The following is a 24,956-nucleotide window of genomic DNA, read 5'->3' as shown; positions in this document are numbered from 1 at the left end:
AAAAACAAGTCCACAGAAATCTTTAATTTCCTTAAATGTTTGCATGTACAAGGAATAGTGAATGAAAACTACAAGAGTTTTACTTTGTACACACAGCACAAGATAGTTCTTTGTTCCTATCATAAGGAGGACATGGTAGTGATCCACCACACACTCCTTCTACTGTATAAAAAAGAAAACCATCATGGTTATTACCTGAACCAATTACTGGTTTAAGACTGTGGTCAACACAGGAGAATGTTGATCGGCGATGACTATGACGTTCACTCATCAAGTAGCCATGATACTCTCTGGTCCAGCCTGTTGGACAAGTATACTTGGCTGGTAACATGTAAACAGCATTTCTGGTAGGCACATGGCAAACTGCGCATGGGACATCAGTGTCATGGGAACCTGATACCACCCCATTGGTGTCCTGATACTCTGATCCATATATAAAACTCCATTGCTGTGCTCCACTGACAATCTTGTTGAATTCTGGATCAAGTGGCAGACACTGTGGGTTACCACCACCTCCTTGATGTTTGTAGTGTGATCCTCCAGCTCTTCCATGGTAGACTAGCTCTGCCCCACTATCAGGACAAGAGTCATGACCCCAGCGGATGTACACTGCTCCTCCTCTGACATTACCTCCTTTAGGACCAGGAGGTCCTGTGGCTCCCTTTGCTCCAGGAGTGCCATCTAATCCTGGAGCTCCTTTAGGACCTGGTGACCCATCACGACCATTTCTCACTTGAGGCAATGTCTCCAGTTGGGTGTTGATTGGTTTATGTTTGTCCTTCCTTACTCTATGGTCACTGTCAATATCTTCGTCTGTGTATTGTTTATTCTGTGTGAATAAAAGATAACACAATGCAAATGCTCTGCAGTGAAAAACCAGATTGTTTACTGGTGTCATTTTTATAGGCCACATTGTAGGTACCTGCAGTGACCCATGAAAGACACTGCATAAAGCTATATATCAGTGTAAATAAAACTATATTTTTAAATATGAGAAATAGAGATGGCTGAAAAATAAAAGAAACAATAGTCAAAACAAGCCACACACAGAGATCTTTATTTGGACTCAATGGATATGGTAGAGACTAAGGAAAAACAATAGTTTACATAAATCAAGAGCAAATAATGATTTTGTACAATGAGTCCAAATAGAGATCTGTGTGTCTCTAAAATTCTGGCTTGTTTGACTATTATTTCTATTGTTTGTTTTTTTTTCAGCAATCTGTTTATTTTTTTACACTGGTTTGTTTACTTTTTATTCAGTGTATAGCACGTTGGTCAGAAATGTGCATTTGGGTATGGCTTCTGGTACATGTGCACACATGTGATCACAATAAGCCAAGTACACAGTGGTAGCAACAACATCGCTGCTCTGATATGAACTTGATATACCATGGTTAAAATATTGCCATATGAACAGATTGGATACTTATTAACACATAACACATTGCAATAGATCAATGGCATAGTGAACCCACAAGAAGCAAATTTGCTTGAGACTGGATGTTATCATAGCAATATGCAGTTAAAAATAGGTCATGGACATGAAGAAAGACATAGGAAGGAAATTTATGTAGTTTCCATTCCCATAAAGTGAACAGATTTTCCTGTAGATCAGTGAAATATTATAATAATCATACAGTACAGTAGTACTGTATATTAGGAATCATGAAGAACTAGGCTTTTCCAGCTAAAACCAGCCTCAATTTTCCTTCATGACAGAAAAATGTCTTCAGACCAAGCCCAAACCCTTCCAAAAAGTTTCTTAAAAATTCGGAATTAATTTATGCTGACTGACTAAATGATGCCTCCAGCCAAGCAATGGATAAAGCTATGAGCTTGATTTCTTTACTGTTCGATGTCACTTCATTCCAAGATGTGCCTTTTTTTTCCAACCACAGTGCGTAAAATACATGCATTATGAACTTGCTCCTTTGTTTTCCTTACTGACAACGCTAAGTGTCAAGTCACAATAGCATGATGCAGCCTCCCCGTGGTCGTGTTCATGCTTATTGACCGTATTTTCTGTAGCGACTGGATTGATTGCAGAGACAATTCTCATACTGTTCTTCATTAGTAACGCTGTGTAATGGGTGAAGCAAAGCAAAACATAATGGCCACCTTCCTTAGTTGATTGTTGGGAGCACATTCTAATGCAAAATGGCATCCCTGGTGCCATTCTTTTTTTTTAATGTGGTATGCACTGGCTTATTTGTCATAATTATGTTATAAAAAAAGTAAACAAACAAGTAGAAGGAAAAGTTAGAAATTTTAAGGGATCAAAGAAAAAATTTGTGAAACAAGGAAATAACTAAAAGGTGGTGAAACAAGGAAGGTTGCTTATACCTACAGATAGACTAGTGAACATTTAATCCCTAATTCAGTCTTGGTTAGACTGAAGTTTAGGGATTAAATGTCCACTAGTATATCAGCAGGTATTCCCTTGTTTTACTACTTTTTTTTCTTTGATCCCTAATCTAACTTAAAATTCCTAATTTTTCCTTCTACTTGTAACAATGTAAACAAAATAGAGGTTTGAAGCTGTCCAGGTCCAGTCATGGATTTTTTCTCCTTTCTGCACCTTTTCAAACATACTTATAATATAACAATTTTATACAGGCTGTAGGACCAGGTGTCCTACAGACCTTCAGCACTTACGCTGTAAAGCCTTAATAAATAAACTAATGTCTATTTGGTTCCACACAGGGTACTTTGATATAATAAGTCACTTCCTATGGATACAAATACATGAAATTGACAAGGAGAAAAAATCCTGACCGCCTAACAGACTCCTGTAAGCGTTCAAGCATAAATTAGATGGCTGCAGGTCCAAGGTCCAGTCATGGATTTTTTCTCCTTTCGTACCTTTTCGAACATAGTTAATGTAACATCTTTAAACAGGATGTAGGACCAGATACAGACCTTCGCCACTTGTGCTGCAAAGCCTTAATAAAATTCTTACAGATTAACTTATAAGGCTTCTTTCATAGTTGGGAAGCTTTTAAAGGTGAAGTTTAGGTGAGTGCTCTATTATGATTTAGGCAATATCAAGACACACTATCGTGTGTCGTGCGGCCCAAGAAGCCGGCGCGCCACACCGTGAGTATATTAACAGGAAGAAAGAAAACGCAATTTTCACACCTATGTAGCTCTGTGATCCCTTATCCGATTGGAACTAAATTTGCTAGAGACGTGCCGCCCAGTTAGGGGAGTCTACATACCAAATTTGAAGAAAATCGCTCCAGCCATTTCCGAGATACGAGCGAACAAAATTTCGTTTTAATTTCTTCGTTTTTTTCTTCTTCATTCGCAAAATTCGCCATAAAACACGAACGCGTACTTGGATTGGGCTGAAATTTGGCACACTTAAAGGGCTCATTAAGGAGGATCTCCGTACCAACTTTGGTAGGAATCCGATGAACATTCACGGAGTTATTACCGATTATTTGCGTAAAATAAGGTCGAAGGTCTGTCACGCCTACAGGGTAAACCCCTTGGAGGAATCAGTTGAAAATTGATATGTACATGGAGCAACCATCGTAGGAGTGCCTTTTTGTGGTTTGAAAGGAATCGGGATAAAGACCATGGAGATATGACACAAACCCAACCTGTGTCAAAATTACGCGATCGATTTTTATGAATAAAAAAACTATTAGTTTTCGTGTCTACCAGGCAAACCGCTCAGAGCAACGAGCTGAAAATCAGTATGTAGCTGGAATAATCATCATAGTAAGTTCTTGCAGTAGTACAGAAGAATCGGATTACAAATCACTGAGTTATGATTCGAAAGGCAACTACGTGCAGCAAATGTGAGATCGAGATACTCTAATAGAACAGTCACCCTAATAAAGCATTCAGCTGCATGTATAATTTACACAGTTATATTACATTGCAAGTTATTCTGTAGGGAATTCAGCTACAAACAAGTCACCCTGTAGTCAGATCAGCTAGAAGAAGGTACCTAATAGAGAGTTCAGCTACAAAGAAGCCATCATGTAGAGAGTTCAGCTCAAATAAATCACCCTGTAGAGAATTCAGTTACAAACAAATTGCCCTGTAGAGAGATCAGCTAGAAGAAGTTACCTTGTAGAGAGTTCAGTTACAAAGAAACAATCATGCAAAGAGTTTAGCTGCAAACAAATCACCCAGTAGAAAGTTCCGCTATGAACAGATCACACTATAGAGAGTTCAGTTAGAAACAAGTCATCCTGTAGAGAGATCAGCTAGAAGAAGTCACATTGTAGAGAGTTCAGTTACAAAGAAACAATCATGCAAAGAGTTTAGCAGCAAACAAATCACCCAGTAGAAAGTTCCGCTATGAACAGATCACACTGTAGAGAGTTCAGTTAGAAACAAGTCATCCTGTATTATTATTATTATTTATTATTTATTACAGGTAATTTATAAGGCTAAACAGCCTGTTACACCTGATCAACAGGTAAAAAAAGTACAAGTAGACTAATTACATACATTTATACATAGTGTTAGATGAATATTGGTCAATCAATTTCTTAAAATCATCAACTGATGCTGCACATGCTACTTCTTGGGGTAAATTATTCCATGGTTCAACAACTCTTCTTGTAAAAAAATATTTCCTGGCATCTGTTCTTGAAAAATATTTAAATAGCTTAAATGTATGACCTCTGGTATGGGTAATGGGTGAAAAAGTAAAAAAATCAGAATGGTCTATATCATACTTATCATGTAGCATATTGTAGACAGCAATCATGTCACCTCTATAACGTCTATAATGTAATGATGGCAAGTTAAGTACTTTCAATCGTTCCTCGTAGTCAAGATTTCTTATAGATTTGATCATTCTAGTTGCTTTCTGTTGGATTTTTTCTAATTTTTGGATGTCTGTTTTATAGTAAGGTCCCCAAACCAAGTTACCATATTCTAAAATAGGACGTACTATTGATTTGTATAAACATGTAAATGAATCTACAGAAATATCCGAAAAGGTCTGTTTAATAAGGCCAAGAAGTCTATTAGCCTTATTAACCACTGCCGAACACTGACTATGAAACTTGAGATTGCCATCAATCAACACCCCCAAATCCTTTTCCTCATTTACCTTAACAATGTCCATCCCATCCATCTTATAACAATATCTTGGATTAAACTGACCTATATGTAGTATTTTACATTTAGAAATGTTGAAAGGCAACTGCCACATTACTGACCATTCAATGCAAGCTTTAATATCATCTTGCAGGGAGGATATTGGGTTAGCACGACTAATGCTGGAATATATTTTTGTGTCATCTGCAAATAAAAGAACTTTATTCCTTAATAATGATGGCAGATCATTGATGAAAATTGCAAAGAAGAGAGGACCCAAGACTGATCCTTGAGGTATTCCACTTATTACATCACTCCAACCAGACATTGAACCATTCACAGAAACTCTTTGTCTGCGTCCTTTCAAAAAGTCTTGTATCCAATTAAACAGATCACCTCTAAAACCATATGCATAAATCTTCTTGAGCAACCTTTCATGAGGAACAGAGTCAAAAGCCTTCTTAAAGTCAAGGTACAAAACATCTACTGAATTACCACTGTCCAAAGTCTCTGTCCAATCATCAAGTGCACACAGTAACTGTGTCATACAAGACTTGCGAGGGAGGAATCCGTGTTGACATGGTGACATCAAATTGTTGTTAAACAAATGCTCTAACATTCCCTCACGAATAATAGATTCGAAAACTTTGGAAACAACAGATGTTAAACTTACAGGACGGTAATTACAGGGTGAAGATTTGTTTCCTTTCTTGAAAATTGGGATAATAGTTGCTACTTTCCAGTCTGGGGGTAGTCTACCCTCGCTTAATGACTTCTTAAAAATTATAGACAGAGGTATGCTTATTTCAGCAGCAGCTTCCTTCAACACTCTGGGGGGGAGCTCATCAGGTCCAGTAGCTTTGCTAGAATTTAAATCACACAACTTTTCTTTTACAATGCCTACATCAATTGATATGCCATCGAGACTAGTTACAAAGTCACGGTCTTGAAACTCTGGGATGTTATCCATGGATTCTCTGGTAAATGTGCTGGTAAAAAACTTGTTCAACATTTCCGCTTTACCTTGTAGAGAGATCAGCTAGAAGAAGTTACCTTGTAGAGAGTTCAGTTATAAAGAAACAATCATGCAAAGAGTTTAGCTGCAAACAAATCACCCAGTAGAAAGTTCTGCTATGAACAGATAACACAGACTGTAGAGAGTTCAGTTAGAAACAAGTGATCCTGTAATTAGATCAGCTAGAAGAAGTCACTTTGTAGAGAGTTCAGCTACAAAGAAACCACCATGTAAGAGAGTTCAGATGCAAACAAATCACCTGTAGAGAGTTCAGCTAGGAACAAGTCACCCTGTACAGAGATCAGCTAGAAACAAGACACCCTGTAGAGAGTTCAGCTAGAAGAAGTTACATTGTAGAGAATTCAGCTACAAAGAAACTACCATGTAGAGAGTTCAGCTGCAAACAAATCGCCCCATAGAAAGATCAGCTAGAAGAAGTTACCTTGTAGAGAGTTCAGCTACAAACAAGTCACCCTGTAGAGAGTTCAGCTAGAAACAAGTCACCCTGTAGAGAGATCAGCTAGAAGAAGTTATATTGTAGAGAGTTCAGCTACAAACAAATCACCCTGTAGAAAGATCAGCTAGAAGAAGTTACCTTGTAGAGAGTTCAGCTACAAACAAATCACCCTGTAGAGAGTTCAGCTAGAAACAAGTCACCCTGTAGAGAGATCAGCTAGAAGAAGTTACATTGTAGAGAGTTCAGCTACAAAGAAACTACCATGTAGAGAGTTCAGCTAGAAACAAGTCACCCTGTAGAGAGTTCAGCTAGAAGAAGTTACATTGTAGAGAGTTCAGCTACAAAGAAACTACATGTAGAGCGTTCAGCTGCAAACAAATTGTCCTGTAGAGACAAACAAATCGCCCTGTAGAAAGATCAGCTAGAAGAAGTTACCTTGTAGAGAGTTCAGCTACAAACAAATCACCCTGTAGAGAGTTCAGCTAGAAACAAGTCACCCTGTAGAGAGATCAGCTAGAAGAAGTTACATTGTAGAGAGTTCAGCTACAAACAAATCACCCAGTAGAAAGATCAGCTAGAAGAAGTTACATTGTAGAGAGTTCAGCTACAAACAAATCACCCTGTAGAGAGTTCAGCTAGAAACAAGTCACCCTATAGAGAGATCAGCTAGAAACAAGTCACCCGTAGAGAGTTCAGCTAGAAGAAGTTACATTGTAGAGAGTTCAGCTACAAAGAAACTACCATGTAGAGAGTTCAGCAGCAAACAAATCGCCCTGTAGAGAATTCAGCTACAAACAAATCACCCTGTAGAAAGATCAGCTAGAAGAAGTTACCTTGTAGAGAGTTCAGTTACAAACAAATCACCCTGTAGAGAGTTCAGCTAGAAACAAGTCACCCTGTAGAGAGATCAGCTAGAAACAAGTCACCCTGTAGAGAGTTCAGCTACAAACAAATCACCCTGTAGAAAGATCAGCTAGAAGAAGTTACCTTGTAGAGAGTTCAGCTACAAACAAGTCACCCTGTAGAGAGTTCAGCTAGAAGAAGTTACATTGTAGAGAATTCAGCTACAAAGAAACTACCATTTCAGCAGCAAACAAATTGCCCTGTAGAGAATTCAGCTACAGACAAATCACCTTGTAGAAAGATCAGCTAGAAGAAGTTACCTTGTAGAGAGTTCAGCTACAAACAAATCACCCTGTAGAGAGTTCAGCTACAAACAAGTCACCCTGTAGAGAGTTCAGCTAGAAGAAGTTACATTGTAGAGAATTCAGCTACAAAGAAACTACCATTTCAGCAGCAAACAAATTGCCCTGTAGAGAATTCAGCTACAGACAAATCACCTTGTAGAAAGATCAGCTAGAAGAAGTTACCTTGTAGAGAGTTCAGCTACAAACAAATCACCCTGTAGAGAGTTCAGCTACAAACAAGTCACCCTGTAGAGAGTTCAGCTAGAAGAAGTTACATTGTAGAGAGTTCAGCTACAAAGAAACTACCATGTAGAAAGTTCAGCTGCAAACAAATTTCCCTGTAGAGACAAACAAATCACCCTGTAGAAAGATCAGCTAGAAGAAGTTACCTTGTAGAGAGTTCAGCTACAAACAAATCACCCTGTAGTGAGTTCAGCTAGAAACAAGTCACCCTGTAGAGAGTTCAGCTAGAAGAAGTTACATTGTAGAGAGTTCAGCTACAAAGAAACTAGAGTTCAGCTGCAAACAAATTGCCCTGTAGAGACAAACAAATCACCCTGTAGAAAGATCAGCTAGAAGAAGTTACCTTGTAGAGAATTCAGTTACAAACAAATCACCCTGTAGAGAGTTCAGCTAGAAACAAGCTACACTGTAGAGAGATGAGCTAGAAACAAGTCACCCTGTAGAGAGTTCAGCTAGAAGAAGTCACATTGTAGAGAGTTCAGCTACAAAGAAACTACCATGTAGAGAGTTCAGCTGCAAACAAATTGCCCTGTAGAGAATTCAGCTACAAACAAATCACCCTGTAGAAAAATTAGCTAGAAGAAGTTACCTTGTAGAGAGTTCAGCTAGAAACAAATCACCCTGTAGAGAGTTCAGCTAGAAACAAGCCACCCGTAGAGAGTTCAGCTAGAAGAAGTTACATTGTAGAGAGTTCAGCAGTTTAGCTGCAAACAAATCGCCCTGTAGAGAATTCAGCTACAAACAAATCACCCTGTAGAAAGATCAGCTAGAAGAAATTACCTTGTAGAGAGTTCAGCTACAAACAAATCACCCTGTAGAGAGTTCAGCTACAAACAAGTCATCCGGTAGAGAGATCAGCTAGAAGGATCACCTTGCAGAGAGGTCAGCTACAAAGAAATCACCCTGCTTCATCTTTTCTTCTTCCTGTAGTAAAGAAAAAATGACAGGTTAAAAAGCCCTAAAGCCGGCCATAGGCCGGCTTTGGGGTATACAAATACAAAAAGAAGTAAAATCTAATCCAAAACAGCCAAGCTGTAAAAAAAGAGTGCGGCCCTGAGAAAGGCTATGGTGAAAAAAGATGTGAAATCCAAGGTGGCGGCCAAGAAATGGCTGTGATGGTAGGTTAATGGTAAAAATTTTAATAACAACAATTCAGGTGAATTTGGTGCCGCTTGGTCTTGGTACAAAATTCACTTGAATTGTCATTATTAAAATTTTTACCATTAACCTACCATCACAGCCATTTCTTGGCCGCCACCTTGGATTTCACATCTTTTTTCACCATAGCCTTTCTCGGGGCCGCGCTCTTTTTTTACAGCTTGGCTGTTTTGGATTAGATATTATTAACCATTAGCTACTGTGGTTCATTATTAAAGTGGTGTAGCATAATATTATAGTAACTTGCATTCTGTCTATGCCAATGCTTTTTTAAAAATAAGACATGTAATTGGTACTCTACCTGCCTACAAGGACCAACCCCTTAGTGAGAAACTCCAGAGTTTAAGCATTTAATTTTAGGAAATGTTTGTTTGCAGAGTACAGTATATCTTACTTTAAAATTTTGTTCATGTAAATCTACTTTCAACTGTAATTCAGTAATTTGCCTAGTCTGCTCATCAATCTTTTTGTTCTGTTCCTTGAGTAGTTCTTTAAGTTGCTTGATCTCATCTGCTTGCATGTTTACTCTATCATTCTGTCTCACAATATCCTTATCATGTTTGTTAATATGATTCATCATTTGATTCTTCAGATCATTCTGGAAGTACCAACTACCTCCAATACTGATGCACACTATCACAAGCAGTGTAGTAAATCCATCAGCATTCATCTCTTCTATAAACCAATCATATAATGTGTCATAATAAAACAAATTAATATAAGAAAATGAAAATTGAAACAGAGTAAAGATAGATCCAAAAGTGGATGAAAATAGATCCACCATTTCTTGAAGAGTAACATATATAGTGTTTTGAAATCCAGGGGCTCCTCATCTATTTATCTATCTAAATATAAAGCTGAAAAGCCATCTGTCTGTCTGTCACGCCACTTACTCACCAAACTCGGCACGAATTGACACAATCTGTGCTGATAATATAGTAATCATCATCTGGCTACTCTAAGATTGTTATCACAAGTTCATGCGTGCTTCCATTTGTTCTCTACAGCATGTAGAAGACCTAGTCTGGCGACACCTACCCCTTCACATAAGGGAGGAAGGGTCTGGTCACTCTAGCATTCAAAATTTGTAGCATGTTACAGGAAACAGGTAACACCAATCAGATTGCGTTATTAGTAATCACAAAATTTTTGTGACGTTTGTTTTGGAGCTACCATAGATACTGTAGAATTATGTAACGTGTGGAAAAGTTTGTCACGAAGATGTGTTAAGATTAAGGCTGTTTGTAGTCTACAATAGGATGTTCTATACAAGAACAAAAGATGAAGGTAGTAAAGAGCCTTGTAATTGGAACTGATATACTCGTGATGTTGCCTAAAGACACTATTGGACAACTTGGCCAATGAAATTTTCAAAGAAACCTCTGAAAAGTCAAAATTTCATTGGTGGCCAAATGAATTTTTGTTTTCATAGTATTTTCATTGGACAAATCAATGAATATAGCCAATGAAAATTCTATGAAAAATAATTTCATGGAATATTCATTGGTAAAGTTTCAATGGATTGTTTAGTATGTAAAACTGTAATGAAAATTCTTGGCCATCCATTGAAATTTGGACTTTTCAGAGGCCGGGTTTTCGAAATTGTTTTCATAGGGTTTTCATGAGGATTTTTCCGGTAGTGAGAATATGGAAAATACCTTTGGTTGTGTTTATAGCTGTTTATTAACCAGATTCAAGTACTACTTTGTGTGGGTGTTAGTCGTGCCATTCTTGCCAACATTATTGTGATGACTTTGCTTTATTACATTCCTTTGTTACAACTCCGTAATGCTAAGGGGCAGGCGCTGCCAGACTATAGAAGGCCAAATTATATTCCTTTAAAAACCGTAGCACAAACTGTCAAGTGGTAGAATACCTCACTAGTGTGTAGTAGGTCATGGGTTCAAATCCACCTGTTGGCACATTTTTTCTTTCTTTCTAAGCAGTACTTTTTTGTGCACACCTTTTTAAAACTCAACTTTTAGCTCATAGTATCTTGGCATGCAAAGCACATATCGACATGGGATTTTAATGCCAACTTGAGTGTTGTTGTAGCAAATCAATACATGCTTTTGTTTGTTCTTTATAGAGTGATGAAGGCACTGGTATAGAGAAGGATTACTGAAAAGTTGAGCTACAACCACAGACAAACAACTGTGGTGATTTGTGCACCTCCCTGAAGTTCAATACTGCTGTAGTAAATAAACAATTTTCATGATTAGGCAGGTACAACACTTAACTGTGCATCTGAAAGATAATTTTACTGGCACAATGCAGATACCATAGTTTACTGCATGTGCAATTGCTTGACTGTTTCACTAATCTTGCTTACATCCTTTCACTCTACATCTGCATAAAGGTTCACACATTATCATATAGGACATTTAAAATTAATGATGCTATTTAAACACCTGCACAGTGTTTTGTATGGCAAGAGGTGTACATGTCACTACAACATCAAACTTTTGCTTGCCACGCAGTAACTCTATAATTGCAAATTACATGTGTTGGCTTTAATTATGCATAAGTTCATTTCTCTTTTCTGACAGTAAGGTAAACGTCATGTAGAAACTGAAACTGTACTTGTGAACACCACCTGTCATGTAGGTATTGCCTTAGTTTGTATTTAACTAATCCTGCATGTTCATTATTTTACTATATATAAATACTTAAAAAATGACATAAGAATCATGTACTTTCAGGCCCATAGCCCGGGGGATTCTGAATAATCGAACCACCCTCTTGAAAGGTCCACAATTTCAGTTAAAAGGTCCAGCAAATAGGCCCATAATTTTTAGTATACAAGTCCAAATTTTCAGTAGCAAAAGTCCATTAGCTACAGTTTACTAATAAGTAGTAATATCAAGCTAAATTAAGTGCTCCGAGTAGTACTTGTAATTCAAGATCGATATACTCTAATAGAGCAGTCAACCACTCTAATAGAACAGTCACAATTACATTTTCTCTAAAAGCTGTATGTAACTACTTCATTTATTTACAAATCATAGTGAGATCATCTAAACTAGACTGAGCTTTCATCAAATTTTGGGGGGCAAGCCTCTCAGACCATGCTTCAACTCCATGCAATGTGTAAATTTCATTGCCTTAATTAAAGCACTCTTTGGCCTACTCCACTACCCCTACTGAGAGAGCGCTCATCCATATTCACTGTGACATTCCAATACATTACACAAACGTCCTAACTACAGTAGAGATACTTTGCCAGATGTCATCCATATTGTCTGGTCTTGAGCTTGAGTTTGCTACCTAAAAATTGTGTTATTTTTATTGACTAAAATGCCACCAAATTCGACCTTTTAGTATCTATTTTCTAAAAATTTCCTGGGGGGGGGGGCATTCCCTCAGACACCCCTAGACCCTGATGTAATCCTGCATTACATCATACAAAAAAAGGTCCACCTTTTCTTCTACCCAGATAAAAGTCTGGCTACGGCCCTGACTTTATAGCACTATCAACATGCATGCTACACAGCAATGCTTGATTCCCAAAGTATTATACTGTAGAATCGGGTTGTTAAGCACATGTGTCTATAAGCACATATTATTTGTTAAGCGCATACACATTTCTTTTAATTAACCATGGCTGAAAAGCGCACATGGTCAAATGCAAGGTTCAAAGATGCGACAAAGTTACACATGGACTGGAATTACTAGAAAATGAATGTCTCCTCAATCGCTTACATCTCCCTTGAGGTCTCCCTTCACTAAGTATACAGCAAATCAGCCTTCTGGATTGCAATATTCTTGTTCATTACGAAGGATTTCACCCAGAAATAGAGTCAAATATCCTTACACACTGGCGTGGTGACTGGCACGAGCTACTAATTCCTCTATTACAATGTAGTAATTTGTAAACACACCATAATTATTAATTAGGCATATGCGCCTAACAGATAGTATGATTTTTTACAAGAGTTTTCTCCAAAAATTATAAGCGCATGTGCTTAACAACCCAATTTTATGGTATTTATGTCACATTAATTGTCCTGCATGTAAAGCAGTTGTTTGTTCTTCAGCATGTTGAAGGCACTGGTAGGAAAGACTCACTGAATAATTGAGCTACATTCCTGTCAAAACCACAAACAACTTTGGTGTTTTGCATCATTAATTTGATGGGTCCGCAATCAAAAATATTGACTTTCACCAAATTACTCCCTAACCATTTCAACATATTAGGTATAGTGAAAAGTTATTATACGTACCACCAAACTGAATCTCTCTTTACGTAACAGGAATCGTGATTCTTTTCCACGCACAATTAAACAAAATTTCATGCGCTCCGCATAAAGCACATGTGTCCGCCCATACTTGGTGTATAAAATCCAGGTCCTTAGTTGGTTCAAACCCACTGCAGAAACAAATCAGATTGTAGTTGTGGGTTTGGTGCCTAGCTGCTCTTTGTAGTCAAAATGACAAAAATTACAAAAAATTGAATTCCAAGCTACCTAGCAGCCAGCAGAAGAAACGCCAACAAACCTTCAATAAATGGCAGAGAATTTAGCTATTGCTTTGTGCACAGCACAAGTTTCATAAAGATCTGCACTTTCCTTCCATAGTTGGGGTGAAGTTATTAATCATGTATATGAGTGGAAATCAGAGCAGTTTTATTGCATATGACATGTATAAAGTTAGTTGATCCATGAACTGTTATGCATGCATTGGTAGCCATAAACCAGCATTAGTGCCAGGGGCATTCACGGCTGGTGAAATCTTCTGTTTAGTCACAATCCGAAAAATCAACAAATCAATTCCTTACCACTGTGAGATGTTCCGATTGCTACATCCATCAAGAAACCTGAGGCCTTCACAGAAATAGTATCTGACAAGATGCAAATTTTGTTTTTAAAGTTTTGTGCTCCACACAAAGAACCAGCAATGAAACTTGCTACTTAGTCAGATCTTATCTAAACTTGTTTTAGTTAAAACGCACAGCAGTAGCAAATGATTAGTTGGATTCCTGGCACATGGCTACTTTCTCTGCCCTACCATCCAAGACAAGAAAAGTCAACTCTTCTTTGGCAGTGTTGTGATAAGGTGTATAATCTGTCTATTTGTTGTCAGTCTAGTAAGGATCTGAGACTTTTCACCAAGCGTCAAAATTTTCTGCAACATTAAGGAAATATATCAGGACTTCCAGTGCTCTGCAGCCACCAATGCATGCATAGATGTAACACAGTTCATGAATCAACTAACTTTATACATGTCATATGCAATAAAACTGCTCTGATTTCCACTCATATGTGTGATTAATAACTTCACCCCAACTATGGAAGGAAACTGCAGATCTTTATGAAACTTGTGCTGTGCACAAAGCAATACCTAAACCATCTGCCATTTATTGAAGGTTTGTTGACGTTTCTTCTACTGGCTAGTAGGTTGCTTGAAATTCAAAACTTTGTAATTTTCAACATTTTGACTACGAAGAGCAGCTTGGCACCAAATCCATAGCTACAATCTGATTTGTTTCTGCAGTGGGTTTGAACCAACTAAAGACCTGGAATTTATACACCAACAATATGTGTGCTTTATGTGGAGTGTGTGAAATTTGTTTAATTGCATGCAGAAAAGAATCGTGATTCTTGTCATGTAAAGAAAGAGAGATTCAGTTTGATGGTACATATAATAACTTTTCACTATACCTAACATGTTGAAATGATTAGGGGAATAATTTGGTGAAAGTCGGTTGTGTTTTGATTGCGGACCCTAGTATAGGTTGGCATATAAAATATAAATAATATAATAACAGAAATCAGGACAAAAGGAGTGCAAAAATAACAAAATAATATTATAGGTAGGGGTGGCGTGTATTTGCTGGGCCCATGAAACAGCTAATCAAGTTGACATACATGGCCTAAAGAGCTCCTCTCACCCACTCCAGGCAAGGTGGCCGGGTAGCTTTTATCAAAGAAACATTGCTTTTCTTAAACTATCTAGTTACCCTCCAGAGGGGGAGGTTCTGAAGAACTGCCCTCTTGGAAAAAAAGTCCACAATTTTAGCAAAAAGGTCCACAATTTTACCAAAAAGGTCCACAATTTTAGTATACAAGTCCAAATTTTCAGTAGCAAAAGTCCATTAGCCACTAATAAGAAGCTAAATTAAGTACTCCTAGTAACTCATTCAGAGAAACTAAATTAAGTACTCCTAGTAACTCATTCAGTGCTTGTATTAAATGTAATACAAGATCGAGATACTCTAATAGAGCAGTCAACCACTCTAATAGAACAGTCAAAATTACATTTTCTGTATGTAATCACTTAATTTATTTACAAAAACATAATTGAGATTGTCTAAACTTGAGCTTTCATTAAATTTTGATGGACAAGCCCCTCCATGCAGAGGCTGTGAATAGAATCCATGCTTCAACTCCATACAATGAAATTTCATTGTTTAAGACTTCAGCTCCATTGCCCCTGTTGATCATGACAGAGTGCTCAATCTTTCCCATTCTTATTCACTGTGACATTCCAATATATTATATTTAGACACATGCATGTACTAGGGCTGAAACGGATAGCAATTATTACTATCCGGATATCCCAAACAAAATCTTTCCGGATATCCTATGGATAGTGACATCATCACTTACTACAAAAACTCTGTATATTTTATTGTGAACATGCTTGTTTTACTAGTACTTTAGAATAGAAACAAATGTAACATTAATATAAAAATCAAGTTTGTAGTAATTTTAATTGTGGAAGCTATATGTATCAAGGAAGTTTTATCATAGAATTGCTTTAATTTATTAGAAACTATCCTGATGGTTTCAAATTACTATCCGGATAGTACATTATTATCCAGATATCCGGATAATACGGATATCTGTTTCAGCTCTAGCATGTACAGACGGTATAATTACAGTAACAGTAGAGATGTTTTTCCAGATGTCATCCATACAGCTGTTACCTAAATTGTTATTTTTTATTGACTGAAATGCCATTAAATTCAACCTTTTCCAAAAAATTTCCTGTGGGCATGCCCCCAGACCCCCCTAGTTTCAGCTAGTCTGACGTAGCCAGACCCTCGGCGTAAGGCGAGGGTCTGGTGACTCTAGCATACAAGACTTGTACAGCTGGAATTTAACTGTCTTGTAGGTAATTATATTCACAGTTAAGTAGAACCCTGGAATCCTCAACAATTCCCGCAACATCGTCTTGAATATCGTTAAGAACCCTGATAAATGCCTGATGAATAACATCATGAGCAAATGCTGCAGTCTGATTGGTGCTGTACGCATAGAGGCAGCTGCACAAGTCTTGTATGCTAGAGTCACCAGACCCTCGCCTTACAGCCTTACGCCGAGTGTCTCGACTCTGGCTACGCCCGGGGGCCACGCCAGACTAATAACTGTGCGCACACCATAGACACATAGTACAAATCTGAATCATACCATATAAAAAGGTTCACTTTTCTTCTAAAAAACCAAGATAAAAGTCTGGCTACGGCCCTACCTTTCAACCTTCTTTGGGGCCAAGTTTGGAGCTACGAGTCGTGCCGGCGCGAGCCGTGATCGAGGCGAGCCGGATCAAGGACTGAGAAAAAGCCCAACCAAAAGGATGTCACCTGACCTGGATGCGAGACTCTAGCTGATTGGGAAATAGCAAAACTTATTTCAACAAGGAACAAGGCAGTGAAGGCACTGGCGTGCAGAACTGCCCGCCCTTGATGAACTCAGGCCTGCCAACCTGGAAAGTAAAAAAATCTTGAGATTTCTGTACCTTTATTGTAGTATTGCAGTGTGTAGTAAAAAAAAACTGGTAGATGCTATGCTGAGACCAAAAAAAAAAAAAAAAAAAAAAAAAAAGGTCTCGACTTTTCTCAAAAACCGTGAGATTCGATCTGCTGTCCTTGAGCAGGGTAGTGAAACCGTGAGACTCACGGTAAACCCGTGAGAGTTGGCAGGCCTGTGAACTGAGACGAGGTGCCGATTTAATACTAGTCTACTACTGCGTATACTACCACAGATAAATGATACGTGTGTACTACTAAAGTGATCATTTTACCTTCAGTTACTGATGTTGTGATCGCGGAGTCCGATCCTGAGTGAAACCTCCAAGGTGTTGACTAGTTCCTGTCAGCTGCACGTGATCATGATTATGAGTTACTGGGTCAAGACAACTCGCAAGACAACTAGGCTGGTGTGGTTGCAAAGTATTATTATTAGGCATTCCAGCCTGATTTTTAAATTTTGGAAAAATGGACTTTTTATATGCTCAATAGATAGAGTGTTGATTGCCGATCTCAGAAATATATAGTTTGTTGGGTTGGAATTAGCTACTTTGGCATGCACAGTGCTTTAAATAGGTACATTTTTCTTCGGGGCTCCCCATACATTTTAAAGGGAAAAATGACACAGTTGAATCAGGAAGCCATCTAGCAATCTGGACTGTCTTGAAACTGCAGTTACTTCTAGCTACAAGTTTGTACATGTAATGAGAGTAACTTCAGGTCTTATTGGATCTCAGCGATCTTTGTATGCTTTGTGGTGAGCAAATATGTTTCACCTACTGCACACTTCTCAATACAATGGTGTACGTATACCATAGGCAGGTGGCTATCTCAAGTAAGTAAAAACATCAAGTTAACAACTTATAAAGGTAAACAACTAAAGTGGAGGTGCCACAATGATGCAACAATACCTAAGGTGGAGTTGTGGTTTCAATTACAGCATTGTTATGCCGACTTTGAAATGGTTTGTATTTTTCGAGCTGATGACACAGCCATCAGAAAATTACTCTGGAGCTGAAAATCGCTAACCCAAGTGAAGTAACTAAGCACCAGTGACTACCTTCCACCAGACAGTACATTTTAAAGTATTCTACATACATTACAAGGCTATTACAAAACAACACAAAACTTACTTATATGTAATGCACACTACAAAACTAAAATTTGCATGATGATCATCGTGTGAACAAACCCCATAGTGACTTTCATCCCTATTGGAGCTTGGACTATGGAGCAATCCCAAGTTAAATGCGAGTTGTTATTTTGTGCCAGGGTTCTATTGGGGAATATACGGAGAATTTTTTTATTTAAAAATCTTGGATACTGGAATGCCTATTATTATTATCATTACTGTGATAACTCAAGTTTGCTGACAACGCTAAACTTTACCATACTATTTCCAATCCAACTGACATTCAACTTTTACAAATTCATTCTATCAATGGTCTACAAACTGGTTACTGAATTTTAGTATGCATGTTGGCAGGTGCCATTTTGATGATTACTCTTACTTTATGAATAATTACCTTTACGCACTGTTTATCATGAGAAAGATTTAAGAGTGCTAGTGGATGGTGAGTTGAAGTTCTGAATCACCAGCATACTGCGTTTGTTGTAGCCAAGGCAAATCATCTACTGGCCATTATTATTAAGTCATTTGTTAATTTGGATACTGTCATGCTTCCCTTACTATACAAGTCCCTATACTGGAGTGTGCCAACACTGTTTGGGGTCCCTTCTTTTCTACTGATCAAGTTATGTAGAAAAGGTACAAAGACATGCCACTCGCATGGTCTCAAGTTTAAGGAATTTACCTTATGAGGAACTGCTAAGGGCTCTTGGTTTGCCATCATCACCGTAAGAGAGGGGTCATGATTTTAGTTTATCAAATTTTTCATGGTTTAATTGATGTCAACCCCTCATTCTTACCTGCATTAACTGATATCACCCAGGGTCACAACTATAAGATTTTCAAGCCTCACACCAACTGTAGTTCAAGATCACGTTTCTTCAGCAATCGAGTCATAAATGACTGGAACAATTTACTGTATACTGTTATTAATGCTCCAACAATCAGTAGTTTTAAGTTTCTTTTAGATGAACATGAAACAATTGATTTATGTTTGTAACTAATTTTTTATTTATGATTTGTAGCTAATTGATTATTTTTCACTGTAATTTTTAGCTGTGCCTTTAACATGTAATTACTAATACTAATAATAAATACACTAGCTATAAAGTAGCTATGGACATGCCGGCAGTTAATTGTTGTTACCAGATAGTCTGTTACTGGTAAACTGCTATATATAAGTAGATACTACTTCAACTGTTTCATTTTTATTCTCTTGTAGCATTAAGGAAATGGTTCATGATCATTCGGCTCTTGGTTAGATTGATTGATTGACTTTTGTCAGTTTAAACTCATGACATTCAGCATAGCCGTTCTTCCATGCCAGAGTACATAAAAGCACACAAAGATAAACCAAGTACAAAAACGAATAACACACAAAAATGACAAATACAAAACAACAAGAAGTTAGGCAATTAAATATAGCTACACACCACTGAACTACTGCTATCTTGGCTGATCACCTCACTTATAATGTCTACTTTATAAATGAAAACTCTAGTTTAAATCTGCTCATAAATAATTTTCATAGATCTACCAATAGAAGTATAAGATTGTTCTAGAACATTATTCTGTGTATGTTCTATTAGAAGTCCTCAAAATAATGTACACTCTATTAGAGTATTATTACCATGCAAGAAATAACCTACTATTATTAATATACAATAATATTACCAAATATAGCATGCAATACATACAATACATTTGTAAGTCTGTTTTCGATAATCATCATTGTGTCTATATAGAAAAGAAGAAATGTGAGTTAAAAGAAATGCCAAAGTCAGCCATAGGTTGGTTTTGGGGCCTTATAAAGTAGAAAAAGAAGTGAAATCCACACAAAATAGCAAGAATGGTGTGGTCTTAAAAAGCCTGGGTGAAAAATGTTGTGAAATCAAAGGTGGCAGCCAAGAAATGGCTGCAATGATGTTAATGTTATTAGTGGGTGTGTGCATTGTTAGTATTAACATTATTGCAGCTATTTCTTAACTGCCATCTTTGATTTTACGACATTTTTCACCCAGGCTTTTAAGGCCACATCATTTTTTCACAGCTTCACTGTTTTTGTGTGGTTATTTTTAACAAGAGTTCATAATATATAATCATGCTGAGGAGAGTATCCTACCCCTATAGAAGAGCATATTGCAAAGTTATGATGTAACATTTCCAAGTTCACTTGTTTCTCTTTGTATTAATGATGTCATTAATTGAACATAATATCAATTGAATGTGTGCCTAACAATATTGCTAGCAACCGAACTACTCAAGCTTTCAGCATTTCTCACTGCACTACAAGCGTGGGCTTAGACAACTGCATAGGATGCCAGGCCATTCATAGAATATGGCTTTCCTGAGTGGCAAAATGCCAACATTTTTTGTACTTTTACAGCAGTTCATATGTCACGAACCACATCACCTTGTCGTTTCATTGTAACTTCCACGATACACCCTTCTACTGGGGTATACAAGAGTAGAATACTCTCCTTTACATAAGGGTGCACATCAAGTCAATTAGTTTTGTAAACTGATGATAGACTGTTGATTTATATGCTGTGTGTGTCATGTGCAGATTCTGCAGAGGCTGTTTGCTGACATGCAACGATACAGTCTTTGCTAGCAAGTGTTACTATCTCACCATTGAGTGGGACCCTACCATCACTACCATTCTGCCACTGAATGTGTGAGGACTCAAAACAAAAGTATAGAAATACAAGGAATCATAATAATTATTAAATTTTGGGTATCTAGTTCTTTCCTAGTGTGGAAAAGTACCACCTAGCTCTTTGCGCATATACATGTACTTGGGATATGTAGCACATTTCTTAGCTTTTCCTCCCAAAAACTGAAGTACTCATTGTTTGTTCCTCTCGACATTCATCCATGGACTGCTTATTATTGTGCAGATCTACATTCAAATTTTTCATAGTTTGCTTTTCCCATTTTTCACACAAGTTACCCAGCATAGAGCAAGCACTGATAATCATTAATTTTCGTGGATGAAAATGTTGCGGACAGTTAAGCAACCGTGAAATCTGAATCCCTCAAAATTTAGTAGATCATGAAGGCATCAAACAGACCAGGAGATTGACCGTCAAAGCTCGTTGGCATTAGTACAACTAAAACTCCATCGCTTAGCAATGGAGATCATTAGCTGAAGTATAAGCGTAGTACTTCTTTAATATCCTAAACCTGAGAACTTGTGTTACATTGCTTAGTCACCATGTATAAAATGTTCTTACAGGATGTGTAAAAGGTGTCAGAAAGTTAGTAAATGGAGACTTCCACTGTAGTATTGGTCAGTTACAACTGAAACTTGTGTGCGTGTGTTTCATTAGTCATTTTCATAGGTTTTTCATGATCATGTAAAGAAATTTCAGTTTATCAACAACTAATGGACCAAGTCTTAGTTCTCTCAGACCACAACATTCCACCAAACAGTGTAGCACACGAAGCATTTCAAAATGTGTTACACCAGTGATATTACCATCTTACGGATCAACTGAGGGAACGGTGTGCTTACTCAACATTGTCAAGAGGAACAAATTTGAAATTTAGTAAAATAAATAGTTGGTGTTAAATGCTACTGCAGAGAATCTAAAAGTTATCTGTATCAAACAGAGAAGAGTATGTTATGGAAGCATAAGACAAAAGTGAAGTAGTGCCAGTGTCAGTGACACATGCAGTGTTTACAAGTGATACTGATCTCTTCCACAAAATGGAGAGATTGCAACATTGTTTTAGTTGTTAGACTATTCATTACAGAACTTTTATAATGATATGCCTAATTATAATAATGTACATGTATTTGAAATTGTAATTGTGTTTGTTGATGTTAAAATTAGGAAGTGAAACAGGATTTAATCATGCTGATTTCTGCTACAGTTAATTTGATTTTGACTCCTATGATGTACATTTTTTGTACAGAATTCCAGAGACCCTCAACATTTTGTTCCGTAAGAGGAATGCAGGAAGTTCAGTAGTTTGTTCAGCAATCATGTTTATGAACAAGCTGGGTCCTTCTTCCAAGTTCTCTTCAAAAAATATAGGATATCTTCCATAGAATATATAGTCTTTAAGTTGGCAAGGCCACAAGAGCACTGTACAGACTTACACTGAACCCATAGAACTTTAACTCTAGGAGGTAGATATGAGGCAAAGCTAGCCTAAAAATTGTTAGCCAGCCATTGTGACCATCTTGTGCTGACATCATTATTTTTAAAATCTGCATGCCGAAATGGTTGCAATTGGTTTCCAAAAATCAGGTCACATTTACTGGAGGCATTTACAAGTACTTGTGAAGTTGGTAATTGACAGTTACTTGGAATGTATATACCACATTACCACTCCTACAAATGGGCAGTGTAATAGTTACCACAATAAATAAACAAATGGTTAGCTATATATATTGGTCTGATCATATATATGCGCATAGTTCCATGTAAAGTGTGAACAGTGCTCAGTTTTAAAATGAGATATATTGTGTATTATGAGACTAAGCATTTCAAATTGGATGTACCTCCTGATGAAGATGTGAGGTGGATTAAGAAATTGCTAAGAGAAAAGATTGGCTGTGACACTGGTGAAAAACTAGTCCTCCATCATGGTAACACAGAACTGCAAGATAACTGGGTATTGTCTAAACTTGCCTGTTCAATTCCATCTGGCTCAGTGATCCACTGCTCCTTCTGTAAGAATAAAATAGATATTGAACTAGAGTTAGAGTATTCTGGCAAAAGGCATTCAATTTTAGAGGAGTTTTATCAAGCTAATACTGTCTATGACCTCAAGTGTGAGATACAGTACTGTCTAGGCTTCCCCATTAGCTTGTTCACTTTGTATTTTAGCAATCAAAAGATGTATGATACCCAGTTACTAAGTGAGTTCAACATTTATGCACCAGCTACCATTGTCTTAGCATCTTGGAAAGGATGGAACAAGTTTCTCTGGTGTGCTACAGAGGGTAGAATGAAGCAGTTGGCCAACTGTATGGAAAGGGATAGACTTGTATGTAAGTACCAACAGAGGGTAGCCATGTTCATTGCAGCACATCACAATCATGTGGACATGGCATCACATCTGCTCCAACTAGGTGTATCATGTAATAGACCAGTTGGAGTGCATCCCAGTAAATCATGGTGTGAACTTCTGCAGAAACCTCATCCTGAGTTGGTGACACCGATCTTTCATGCAGTAGCCAAAGGCAACCTTGATGTGGTGCGACTCTTCTTGGAAGATAAACCAGATCTGCTCCTGAATGTAAATTCTGAAGCAAAAAGTTTGATAGACATTGCAATAATGTATGGACACCACAAATGTGCAGAGTACATGAGGATGGTCAAATTACGGACTAGATCTACACAGTTTACTAAGTACAGCTACACCTGGAAGTTGATAGTGCGGTTGATTTATTGGAGGAGGATTGCCAGTGGAAGAATAAAGCCTTTCAAACTGAACAAGCACCACAGAAAAATGAGACTCAGTGCTTTCACAAAGAGAGGTATGTTTATAGATGGGATCCATGACAACCGGATGGGAAGTCCTCAAAGAAACAATGTGCAAATAAACAAACAGAAATTCCACAGTAAATCACTTACATCTGCTGATTCTAAACCAAACATAGTTTCATCTTTAAGTAATGTTGACAGAACATCACCTTCCAGCCTCAGACTACCATCAATTTCCTCCTCACCACTAACCAGCAGAAGCTCATCATTTTCTAGCCCTACACTTAGTTGTACATCTGCAGAAAGTGTTTCCACCGTAAGCTCACTGGATGATGATAGTGAGTATTTAGCCAACCTTCCACCATTAAGAGAGGATTCAACTTCACCTCTCGATAGAAGTGGGGCTGCCCCCACTATTAGAGTTAAAAAATATGACCAGTTTTTGTTTGAAAAAGAGAACAGTGACTGGCTTTACAGAAAACATGCCTTAAATGAGCCCTTGTTTTCCTTGGCATTGCGGTGCATGGAGACTGCCAACATGAGCTGCCACAAAAGATCATGGATGCGACAGTTACAAGTGGCCGTATCACTGGGGAAAAGTAACGTTATGCAGCCAAGAATAGCCACCACCAAATTTCAAAATGTGACCCTTGGTTAATTTACAATTATTGCAATATCAAAGACATTATACAGCATTTAACGTATCTACACAACTTTTACTATAGCTGAAGCTGATGATAAAGAACTATAAACTACATAGCAAGGTCAAATACAACATGCGTATATACACACTCTTACTTAAACTTTTTTTAAATTTAGTTTTTATAAATAGTTGTATTTGAGAAATACAAACCCTTAGACTAGTATATAGTACAAAAAAAAAAGAAAACACACTATCACTCATGTACAATATACGTATATGTAATTAATTTTACTATGCATTACAAAATGAAACAAATTTAATTAAATTTAGAGAAATTCTATAATTAAAATGCTAGACTACTGCACGACACATCTGTCATCATCAGTTCCTTCTTCACTGTCAGAATCCTCATCGTTCTTAGCTCCCTTAGTGACCTTTGAGAAGAACTTCTCATGGTCAAGATTTTGCCTCTCATAAAACAGCAGATAAGGGGAATCTCCTAACACCTTATCTTGAGTAGTTACCTGTGCATCAGCAAGCCATGTAATAATATACTTTTAGTTTATAGAGATGTGATGTGTGTGCACGTACACGGAGAAGTAATGTAAACAGACTATACATGTGTGATCTTGAAATGCGAGTCTCTTGCAGCTTATGGCCTAGGATTTGGTGAAGCTATATTTTTATAGCCCAGGCAAAAAAAAAGAAAAAAAAAAGAAAAATGCATAGAGAATTTTATTGCAAAAACTGTTTTGCCTTCTAAATGGTGCCCTGTAGTTTGCATGTGATTTTTAGTGCTACATCATAGAAGAGTACATGACCAAGACTGCACATGATCTACATGTGTTGCAGACTACAAAAATTAA

The 24,956-nt window shown here is 37.4% G+C and overlaps 3 protein-coding genes across 4 annotated transcripts in view; 1 reads left to right on the top strand and 2 right to left on the bottom strand.

Annotated features, from left to right (window-relative positions):
• Positions 1 to 9: 9 nt before the first annotated feature.
• LOC136243462 (uncharacterized) lies at positions 10 to 17,256 on the bottom strand. The gene is made up of 3 exons (XM_066034967.1): positions 17,153 to 17,256; positions 9,522 to 9,802; positions 10 to 829 (listed from the first exon to the last, which is right to left on the bottom strand). The coding sequence occupies exons 2-3, from the start codon at positions 9,795 to 9,797 to the stop codon at positions 80 to 82; spliced, it is 1,026 nt and encodes a 341-aa protein (XP_065891039.1). The 5' UTR covers positions 9,798 to 9,802; positions 17,153 to 17,256; the 3' UTR covers positions 10 to 79.
• Positions 17,257 to 22,452: 5,196 nt separating this feature from the next.
• On the top strand, positions 22,453 to 24,336 carry LOC136243582 (protein ANKUB1-like). The gene has a single exon (XM_066035115.1). The coding sequence runs from the start codon at positions 22,471 to 22,473 to the stop codon at positions 24,103 to 24,105; it is 1,635 nt and encodes a 544-aa protein (XP_065891187.1). The 5' UTR covers positions 22,453 to 22,470; the 3' UTR covers positions 24,106 to 24,336.
• Positions 24,237 to 24,956, bottom strand: part of LOC136243581 (ubiquitin carboxyl-terminal hydrolase 32-like) — a 27,330-nt gene continuing 26,610 nt past the window's right edge. For both annotated transcript variants that reach the window (XM_066035113.1, XM_066035114.1), the window contains one exon: positions 24,237 to 24,614. In XM_066035113.1, the coding sequence (XP_065891185.1) occupies positions 24,447 to 24,614 (168 nt within the window). In that variant the 3' untranslated portion in view covers positions 24,237 to 24,446. The remainder of the gene's footprint in view (positions 24,615 to 24,956) is intronic.

The sequence above is a fragment of the Dysidea avara genome, chromosome 13 (assembly GCF_963678975.1).
Source record: "Dysidea avara chromosome 13, odDysAvar1.4, whole genome shotgun sequence".
Taxonomy (NCBI): Eukaryota; Metazoa; Porifera; class Demospongiae; order Dictyoceratida; family Dysideidae; genus Dysidea; species Dysidea avara.
The sequence above is the reverse complement of the archived record's forward strand: the minus strand, read 5'-3'. Positions and strand labels throughout refer to the sequence as shown.

Bases quoted from the DNA above. Each gene is read 5' to 3' on its own strand.
- LOC136243462 (XM_066034967.1), bottom strand. From the start codon at position 9,797: ATGAATGCTGATGGATTTACTACACTGCTTGTGATAGTGTGCATCAGT. The intron at 830-9,521 runs GTAAGATATACT...TTATTCACACAG, and splicing joins TACATGAACAAAATTTTAAA to AATAAACAATACACAGACGA.
- LOC136243582 (XM_066035115.1), top strand. From the start codon at position 22,471: ATGAGATATATTGTGTATTATGAGACTAAGCATTTCAAATTGGATGTA.